The 10,683-nt window shown below is 36.0% G+C and overlaps 1 protein-coding gene across 1 annotated transcript; it reads right to left on the bottom strand.

Annotated features, from left to right (window-relative positions):
* Positions 1-227: 227 nt before the first annotated feature.
* Positions 228-3,653, bottom strand: LOC144654464 (uncharacterized). The gene is made up of 2 exons (XM_078514620.1): positions 3,271-3,653; positions 228-1,143 (listed from the first exon to the last, which is right to left on the bottom strand). The coding sequence occupies exons 1-2, from the start codon at positions 3,342-3,344 to the stop codon at positions 789-791; spliced, it is 429 nt and encodes a 142-aa protein (XP_078370746.1). The 5' UTR covers positions 3,345-3,653; the 3' UTR covers positions 228-788.
* Positions 3,654-10,683: the final 7,030 nt, after the last annotated feature.

Below are 10,683 nucleotides of genomic sequence, written 5' to 3'. Positions count from 1 at the left end.
TTGTTTCCTCGTGTCTCTGGGCACAGAGTCTGTCGTTCTCTCGGTCCGCCGCTTCGGATGTCCGCTTCGGTCTACGAGTGTTGGGTCGGGGTTCTCGGTGGCGTGTGGCTGTCCGCTTACGAGAGTGTCCGTAATAGAGCTTAGACTGTATCTACTAACATGTAAACAAGGGGGGCCGCTGATGTTATTGTAACTACATTGAAATGACAACAAGAAAAATTCAAAGGCAAATTTCCTATATTTGTTTTATTACTACAAAGTTGTTTATAAACTAAAAAATAAATGTATAGAAGTTTATTATTAAAGCCATATTTTTGTATTAAATGATTATTTATTTTGTATTTTCTATTCTTTCTTTTGTCATATTTTAGTATTTTTGAATAAAGTTTTCGTTTACTTATTTATTTTGTCCTTCTTTATTTGTGATCCGTTTATTTATATTAATAATTATCTTTTCTGGTCAGCGGGTTTGTTTGAGGGTCTCATACGACCTCGCTCCCAGCGACCTCTCAGAAGGGGAGAATAGAGAGGATCTTGGGAGCGAGCTTATTCGGCCTGTGCGTCTTATATCCTTATTTTTGTTTGGTCAATAAAAACTGGATTTGACACAAAGGCACTTGTTTCCTCGGCGGGATTACAATAATAATTTGGAAATTAAACATTTCTGTTATTACAGAGCTAAATCTTGGATATACTAAAAAAAAAGGGGAAAACAAGGGTTAATCAGTGAAGAAGCTTATCATCCGGGATAGCAAATCTGGAAACGAGGCTGCGCGTCAGCAACGACCTCAAATAACAATCCTCTCGCTCCAGGCCCTGGCCACGTACTCTGTCCGGAAATGATCAATGGCTTCGTCCTCCAGGGCACCAAAGCTTTGCGCTCCAAGAATAATCTGCGACTGACACGCTGGGCTGCTGGCTGAAAATCTTTGCCACACCTGAAAACCTGTCTCACCAATAGCCTCTAGCTCGCCTCGCAGCTGACAGAGAAGCTCCGATCTGATCTCTTCAAACTTTGAGCATGACACAAGGAAATGTTCCACTGTGATGTTCTCGTCTCTGTCACAGTGGTAGCATTTTGGACTTCCTTCTCTCTCCTGGCGACGAATCGATCTCTTGTGATCCTTGGCGTTTGGTGATGTGCTGAAAGAAGGGCAAAATAACTTAATAACTTTATTTATTTAACGAGGGTAAAAACACTTTACAGTTAAAAACTGAGAAACTAGTGGCCCTCATTATATTATAAAATTGAAATGACTAAAAACAAAATACTAAAATAGAGTTTAACTTAAGAAATAAAGAAATGGTCGAGACCTACGTATGATTCCTTAAAGTAATTTACATAATTATTTTTAAAAAGCTTAACATTCTGACTAGATCTAATCGGGAGCTTATTCCACTCTTTCACTGCCGTGACTGCAAAAGTCCTTTCTCCCTCTGTTTCACGCGAGTATTTCGGGCATCTCAGGGTTATGCTTCCATGCCTCGACTGTCTCGTAGAAATATCACTAACCCTTGTCAGTGTATTGGACAAATACTCGGGGCATTGGCCATTAAGGCATTTAAACACTAAGCATAACTTGATTACATTAATTTCGTCATAAAATGGTAGCCATTTCAAGCTTTGTTAAAGGAGCTAATCCCATGAAAAACATTATCTTTAATTAAATATATATGGGAAGATATAGCCTTAATTTGCGGATAGAAATCAATCTACGGCTACAAATATCGAATTTTCAAGACGCGCGGAAACAACTTGAAAAGTTTAGCCTTAATTTTTCAAATTCAATCCATTACCATTCGAGCCATTTACAGCCAAAGACGTTCGTTAACAGTTTCAGTGCTCTTATATAGCAATTTCTTTTAAAAAAAAAATGGACCATTATTTTAAGGTTTCCTACTTCACAAATATAACCTTTGGCTGTTCAAAAATCTGGTAAAATATGTGACACTTTTGTTCCAAGTGTGATCAAAATCTAATTTTTCACTGTTAAGGGGAGATGAGAACAAAAGCTTGATTAAAGGAGGAAATGCCGCATTTTAACGCTGCGGTTAAAACCATCCGTTGTCTTAAACCACGAGAACAAAGCAAAATCAGCTTAATTTGGCCAACCACTAAATTCTCACTACTGACATTAATACAATTGTATGACAATAAGTAAGGAGATAAAATAATTTGATCTTAGAGCCTTTAGTCTAGGAACTGATCAAGAGAACAATCTTTCCAAATAAAAAAAAAAACATTGCATGAAACGTGGTCGTTTCAGGGAGCTGTACGCTGATCGCAAAGGGCGGCTGCCCGCCTGCGACTTGGATAAAATCGAATATCCGAATTTTCACAATTTTACTTCATCATACATCGTCTACAATTCTCAACAGAAAAACCAAAACAGATGAAAAGAAAAACTTTAAAAATAACTCAGATAGTAATTTTAGTTTCTCCGCCCAACATTTCGCAGACAGACACGAAAAACTTCGGAGAGAACATGGAGAACACATTTTGGTCACAAACTACTTTTGCTCCGGCTAACGAAACACCTTTGTGACGGTTTGAAAATTGAGCGCAATTTCATGACTTGGGAACTATAGAAATCCAGATATTTAAAGAAACAAATGCAAAAAATGAATTTTTTTTTTCTTTTAAAAACCTAAGATGAGAAATTCGGAAAATCTTAGTGCAAATCAACTTTGGAAACGACTGATTGGTTTCCGTTTTGCTCAGACGGGCGCAAATTGTCTAAAAAAATTGCTGGGAAAATTTTTGATAATAACAAATGGTCTGCTAATCAACAAGGTTCTATTTTAAAAGTTTTGAATACATTTTCTTTAATTACGTTACAATATACCACCGTGTAATTAAAATCTTTTCGGAAACACATGCGGATTAATTCGCAACAGCTCAAAAGAAAACTCGCTAATCCTTGCAAATCGGTGGTTGTTTTAACTTGTCGCATTTTATTAGCTTACGAAATATTGCAGATAAAATTGCCTGAAAGATTTAGTTGAATTTTTAAGCGAGATATCACCAAACACATTTAATTTACAGTTTTTACGAAGAGTTCGAAGTCCTTCTGTTTAAACAACGTCTAAAAGTTCTTTGTTTCTATACAAATGTTTAGCAAATTTTACTCGACTACCCGACGGTGAATTGGTGAGAATTAAAATCGTTTCTCAAATACGAGAAATGAAATTTTCACAGGAAGAGTGTCGCATATAAGCGCGCTTTCATATCAACCACAATAACTTTTTCTATCCGCTGTCTTCAATTACCTCAAACTTTGCGCCAAGTCCTTTGTAGCAAGTACACTTTCGCTTGATGTGCTTACAGGGCTTCGTAACTTCATCTTTTCAAACGCTTCTCAAATGTCTTGTGAACAGTATGCGTGTTGCTGCGCTTCGCTTAGGTTTATTCGTTTGAGTTGCTCTGTTCTGTTATGGTTCAAATTCTAGTGTTCATCGCTTGTTCATGCGTTCGCTATTCAATGAACCGAGCGAATTATTTAGGTGAAGGCATTCGAAGGATGTGATTTTTTGCAACGCTTTTCGAATCCTGAAGTGCTTGCCTTGTTCTGAAACCGGTCCTTGGGAAAAACACTATAGGTGAAAATGCTAAATTTCTGGTCAGTGATTTCTTGTGCTCCTTGCCCGTTTAGTTGAATGCATGCTTGGATTTTTGATTTATGAATTGTTTTGTTTCAAAAGCAGGTGTTCAGAAGGGAGTGTTAAAAATGCGAACTGAAAGGGACCCGTTTTGTATTGTACTGAAAGCATGGCATCCCTTGAAAACATCCTGTATGGCAAAACAACATATTTTTAAAACAACGGTTCATAAAAAGCTTATATATAGATAAGTAAAACGCTAGACGAGATAAAACCTCTTATTTTACATTAATTCTATAAAGAATTAAATTAGAAGTCAATTAAAGGAAGGAAGATCTCTCTCACAGCAATATATTTTTATTTGTCGGTAATTTGCAAAAAGGCGGAAATTATTAAAACAAAGTAAATGTTCCGCAGGTGCAGTTAATAGAGAAAACTTTGCTTTCATTACTAAAAGACACTAAATTATTTCCCTTGCAAATCACACCGGCTAAAACAACACAATAGCTTTTCTAATGTGTGCAGGTCATTTGAACAGTTGGGCAAAATACAAAGGAAGATTGGAGCACTTAATGTGCTTAATGGAAATCTTGCCACAAAATCTTGATAACGAGATGAGTAGCATTTCTTAGAAAAACAGTTGTTCCTTTTCTTTAAAATGGCTACTTAAATCGGCTAGATAATACTATTGTAACGGTTGTATATATTTCTGATATTAAACGTCTTCTTAAAATGAAACTTTGCGATCAAAATGTAGCTTTGAAATATCTGCGGTAAAAAAAAAACACGCACAAAAGAAAACTTTATAACTGCTTCCATCTGTAGAATGTAAATATTACAAATGTAGTTTAATTTGCGTGAAAATGCTGTTTTAAAGATAATGCTTAAAAAGGTTTTTATTTGTTAACTTACGATTTGGGCATTCAATGAAAACGTTATACTTTTTTAAGTTTAAACGTCATGCCAAAACTTTTAAGTGTCGTGCGACAAAAGCTCGAAAAAAATCGAACCAGTTCTAAAGAAATTAAGCTGCGATGTGTGGTTTGATTTTTGTGATTGGTTATGAAAATGCTATTGTTGTAAACCAATACAACCCGTACTATTTTATTAACATGATAAAGGTCAATTTTTCAATGTATATAAGAAGCATTGAAGCATTGGGAAGAATAAAACTGCAGAATGAATTTTCCTCTATTTTTGTTAGCTTGGATTATACCCCTTCATTGAAGTGGTGCAAACTTTTAAATTCTCGCTGAATGTTAGTCGCAACTCTGAAGAACGCATCTTATCATCGATAACTCTGAGCGGAAAAACGTTTGATGTAACTCCTTTTGAATTTGAGCGGCTACACAAAAGAGGCTTTTACCTGTTCTAAAGAGTTGATTACTTGTCGCCTTCTCGTCCAATCAGGTCAAAGCTTGGTATGACTCACGCACGCGAATTTTCCCGCGCTTTTTTGCGCCGGGTTGCGGACACCTCGATTTATAATACTGCCACCTCCATATTAGGGACAGTTTATTTGGTCTGAAAGAGACCAAAATTCATATAAACTTTTTCTCTGTAATACGGACACCATAATATTAATATGGACATTCTTCCCTGTTTTTTGGTGTCTGTATTTAAGAGGTTTGCACTTTTTGCCAACGAATAAACTACCCATGTAATAACTCCGTTTTAGTTTTACCACAAAAGGCCATTATCAAAACCACAAGCGCAACCGGTTGCCGGGCGCTAAAATTTTTTTACCTGAGAAAATGACTCATGCTGATCGTGCCACTTACCTACATGTATAATGTTATTAACGCAAATTTCAAAAATTCGCATTAATTTTATTTATGTTAACACATTTTAAGAACATTTGCTATAAGCATTTAACCAGAACTTTTCTTCATTTCGCGTTAGTTTTATTACGCGTAAATTTGGTTCGCGTTGTTAAAATGCTTCGTTCTATAGGTATATTATATTTTAACAATGAATGTATCGCTAATTATTTGTTACAAAATCATTGCGAACAAATTTCAACCCATTGCAAATTACAGGAGACCATCACATATAAGAAAGAGTTTTTTCAGCGCAATGTTAATTTTTTTTCTCCCTTTGGAACATAACGTCAACAGAATGATAGTGTATAGAACACGTATAATAAACTATAATACTAACACGGCCATTAGACAAAGAACTTTAAAAATATTACTTGCCATTTATATCAGTTTTCACATACTTCATTAAAATATAGGTTCAAGTTGTACTGGATAAATGTATCACCGGTGTTTTGACTTTCAATTCTTTATGTACTTCTCACGTAGCTATTAAAAAATCCAGAATTTTTTAAAATTTATCAACCTCATATTAAAAAATTAAAGAGAAACCAAGCATAGTTTAAAACGTGGGTATTCTCTTTCCATTCTGCCTTGCAAATTGTAAATCATTTCCGTTCGCGCCCTCGTTAAGCTTCCTTAGCCTTCTTTTCCGACATTATCTGTCATTTACTGTGTAATGGTTTTGTAAACTCAAGCCATTAACATGATCATTATAATCTTAGCTGATCGTAGAATATTCTTGACCACTAAAAATAGATAGAACTTTTTTGCCTTTATTAGTGGGTACTTTGAGGCACTTTAGTAAATATTCCACTGGAACTAAATTTAGTCTTTAATATGAATCTTTTGCCTTATTTCTCCATACGTAATATTTAGCGAAAAAAGCAGAAAAATAGGATACGTGAGAAGAGTGACGTATCATGACGTATCAAACAGCCTGAACTTGTGAACTTTGAGCGAGTTGATATTCTAATTTACCAGAATTAGTAGACATTTTGTTGTATCTCTTGGCTGTTTGCACGGGGATTTATTTTTTTATCAGCTTCACGCCCACTGCTTCAAGATTTCGGAGTCAAGAGTTCTGAAGGATCCACGCACACAGCAGGGAATTCGAGCACGTATCATGCAGAATACACGCCTTCCTCCTCCGGGCTTCCACCCCCGTGATCTGCAACAAGCGAATCTTCAGAAGATTCGTTACAGATAGAAGAGAACTTGAAGCTCCTGTGCCAAGATGCTGAAGCTGAAATAAAACTAACACACTTCACAAAATCATTGGTTCTTTGCTTTAAATTCTTACCATTATTCGCAGTAAACCGTTACTTAATCTCGGGTCGGACTCGGGGGCTGAAGAAGAATAATGCAGTGTCCATTATTCCATTTTTCCTCCTCTGAAATTTGCAGCGTTCCCTTCTTATTTCACAAAAAAAAACACTCACACTATTCCAAGGAAGTGTCGCTATTATCCCAAGGGAATCAACGTCTCCATTATTTCCGTTATTGCCAAAACCAGGACTATTATTCAAGGAACTAAAAATACGAGGGACTTTTGAATATAAATGTCTTGCCTTGTTTTCAGTAGCAAATGCTTCTGTTTAGAGTAGCTGAATTATTCCGCACAAACACTACGTACTACACCGTGAAAGAAAGGCAAGACGTTTTCATTTATAAACAATATTTCCTATTTCTAGCGCATTTCTCTTTTCCTAAACCAGCCCTTACCCCTCTCAATATCTCGACTCAGTTTTGTATAAACCATACCGCTTAAAGTACAGTACAAGCTACTGGGAATTAATACTCCAGATTTATAATTGCAAAGCTTGAGGCGTCGACAAATTCTTATTTTTTCGCCCCAGTCACTGAAAAACGTAACACCTTAAGATTTCTGCTGTTTTTAATTTGCTTGTCGGGGCTCGTTTCAATAGATCTTTTTTCGGTAAACTGGGCTCTCATTCTCTGAGAACACGGATATCCGGCATTACAGTAAGCCGAACAGTTTTAGCATTAATTACCGCATTAAATACCGCAAGAAAAGCGAAATTAACGAATTTTTTGTAGTCCCAATATATATGATTTTGTTTTTGGCTCGTTGAGATTCGAAACATACGTGAATGCATGTTGCAAAGATAAACATATAGCCGTCTTTATGTCTCACACACAATATACCATTAACAAGTGCAAGCTAACTAAATTTATTTTCTATACATGCCCGTACACTGTTGACAGAAACAAAACCTTTTGTTATAGTTCTGTGTACTTCTAGCTAGTTGAATTATAAAATTAATTCTTACTGTAATGTGATGCATCGGGATTTTTACGCAATTAGGGAACCTCGACTAGCTCAAAAACTTGGACAACCTATTTAAAATCAATTCAGTTGTACATGTATACAATGTTTATAACTTTATCTTTCCAAGATCAACGAACTCTTAGTTTTAAATATCAATAAATTGGGATAATCATTAAAACATCGCCACTGTTTTCACAGTAGAGAATTTCTCGAATTCAAAATGAAGAAGGAAGAGTATCTATAGAGTGGCCCTTAAGGCCCAGATATGGGTTTTTCACAATTCGTCTAACTTTATTACCACAGTTGTAGACAGGCCCTCGAGCGTAGTCAAAGCAAAACCACGAGAGGCGAAGCGACAGGAAATAAAACAATATTGAAAATGAAATATTTTGGCTCAGAACCAGATTTCAAAACCCTGATATGGTCAGTGAGCGGACAAAAATAGCTGCTAAGCTTATTGTTTTTTTTTTTTTCACGCGTCTATTTTTTCTAGCCTGGGACTGTCATCAGTTGCTCTGTTTTGCAGGCTGTTTTTCAGCAAGTCCATTTGTTTGCCAAATCATCATTTATCGGCTGAACGATTACAAAGTAGGTAGCCTAGGGTTGTAGTTTTCGGGAGGTCTCAGCATGAATGAGTCATAGCGAGCTTGCTTGGCCTTGAGAGAATAATAGAACAAACAAAAAGACAGGAACGATGCTTCTAACCCAAATAGCAACTATACTACATATAGCTACACTAGAAGACCAGTAGAATTACAAGCTTACTAGAGCTGCTACACCACTGTACAAAGAAGGCTTTCGGCAAAAAAAGTGATAAAGCCTCCATCACTTTGTGTCTCATAAGCATCGGAGTCTTATATCCGACAGTTTTCTGTAGCATAAATGGCGGCTAGGGGCTAAGAGTATTGCTACTCCCCCCTGGATGGGATGCTAGTCAATCGCAGGTTACTCCCCAGCATTCTGTCATGATTGCTCAACAAGTTTGCAGGGAACCATTTATACCCCTGGGTGGGAGAGGCACTGTGACAAAAGACTGCGCATGAAAAACACAGCAAAAAATTACCGTTAAGTACAACTGTTAAGGGAATCCCAACTATGGCCTTTATGATAAGAAATGTATTTACAAGTTCATTTCCCAAAAAAGCTAACAGTGCTGCTACTGACATTTGGAGGTATTTTTTTTTAATTCATTTTTTAAACTCTATATAGATGTTTTCTTAATTTGCCATCGTAAGTTGTAGCCAAAGCTAAATTTGCACTGATGAAAATACTTGTAACATTATGTATGATGTATGCGGCAAAAAATGCGACCCTGTATCGAAATCACGAGTGGTTCAATCTAACATACACAACATCATAAATGGCAGGTCAATAGCCTTGACAAAACATGGGCTGTGTACGTGCGCGTACATTGCCGAATAACATTATTTGATAGCAACAGATCGAAACGGAGTACATGTTGATAGTTGTATTGGACTGACATGCAGTATAGAAAACGGACTAAATCCGTCATTCTGCTAATATAAGGGACATTAAATTCAAATCAGTATATACTGTCTTCTACCAGTTAGAAAGAAAAGGAGTTTAATTATACTGCAACAGTTTTCTTGCGGTAAATTGATAGTACAAATTTCACGGCTATTTCAAGGAACTGATCAACAGGGATTTGAATAAAGGTAAAATAATATGTTTTCATTTCAAGATCACTCGAATTGTAATACTTGAAATTACTTATACGACATCCCTGAAACTGTCTTTGTTGAAAAAATTGCCTGGTATAAGACGTATTTATATCAGTATAAGAGGTCCTCGAATTAAACAAAAAAATGTAATTAAAATAGTGAAATTTCTCAGCGTTGCAATAGAAGATATAGCCTTGGTCACAATCTGACTGTGTTTTGTTTTGGACGAGTTCTGACGACAAAATTACCCGAACCCGATACAGGATAAAAAAAAAATAAAGGAGGTGGGATATGGAATAGTTTGGCTCAGAACCAGATAGTTTACAAAATGGATCTGGTGAAAACCGGATGTTTAGTGTACTGTTTCGGCCAGTCCAGCCCTATTGTACAACCTACGTAGCTATCCCAGTTCCGATTTCTGACCCGGATCAGTCAAGTTTTGGATGTGGTCAAACAGACTTTGTACGCAAAATATACAATTTAAACATGAAAGCTTCATATAACACCCTTTGTTTCGATTTTGCTTTATTTAAACTAAACAGAGAGGTTAGTCGTCGGTAAATCGATATAAATGAAGCCACTACAATGCTAAAAATGAACTGTTGTGGTTTACAGGAAAGCCATTGAAAATGGCCATTTTCATTCAAATGGTTTCCTTTTACCGGGCTTTCATTTGTACGGGTAATTTATATTCTTTTTAAATCATCAGATCTTTGCTGGTTAACTACCAACAATTGTTTTAATTAAAGCCTTTAGGACAGGCTGTCCATCTGAGCCGATTTTGTAAGAGAAAAAAATTACAGTCGAAAACCTTTGCAAAGATGTTTTTGCCTGTTTAATGAAGCCAGCTGCAAACGTTAGCAAAAGAAAACGAAGCAAAATTGGTTTTTAAATAGAGACAAAGGCCGTTGTAAAAGTTCTAATTATACAAATTTATTCTTCCCGCAGCTTAATATAAACGAGATTCTTGCTTTTTATTTGCTTTATAAAATAAATCTAAAAAGGCTCAGAATTAAATGGCTCTGATTTTAAGGAGAATATACTGACCATTATTTCTAACATAAATTCATTTTATTTTTTAAGGAAACAACAATCGACTTACAACACATCAACCATCTGTTGCGCCGAGGCAAATTCTCACTGAACGTGCTAAAGTTTGAATAGGGCGCGAGGTGATTATAATTTTATGTATTTTTACAGTGACACAGAGAAAACAACAATAAAATATATTGAACATTGTTTACATCTCTGTTTAAATTACTCGTTGAAAAATTTTCTGGTTTCTGGCTTA

This window comes from Oculina patagonica, chromosome 5 (genome assembly GCF_052425735.1).
Source record: "Oculina patagonica isolate OP01 chromosome 5, crgOcupat, whole genome shotgun sequence".
NCBI classification, from domain to species: domain Eukaryota; kingdom Metazoa; phylum Cnidaria; class Anthozoa; order Scleractinia; family Oculinidae; genus Oculina; species Oculina patagonica.
This window is presented reverse-complemented; position numbering and strand designations above follow the sequence as displayed.

Bases quoted from the DNA above. Each gene is read 5' to 3' on its own strand.
- LOC144654464 (XM_078514620.1), bottom strand. From the start codon at position 3,344: ATGAAGTTACGAAGCCCTGTAAGCACATCAAGCGAAAGTGTACTTGCT. The intron at 1,144-3,270 runs GTAATTGAAGAC...CCCTTCTTTCAG, and splicing joins GACTTGGCGCAAAGTTTGAG to CACATCACCAAACGCCAAGG.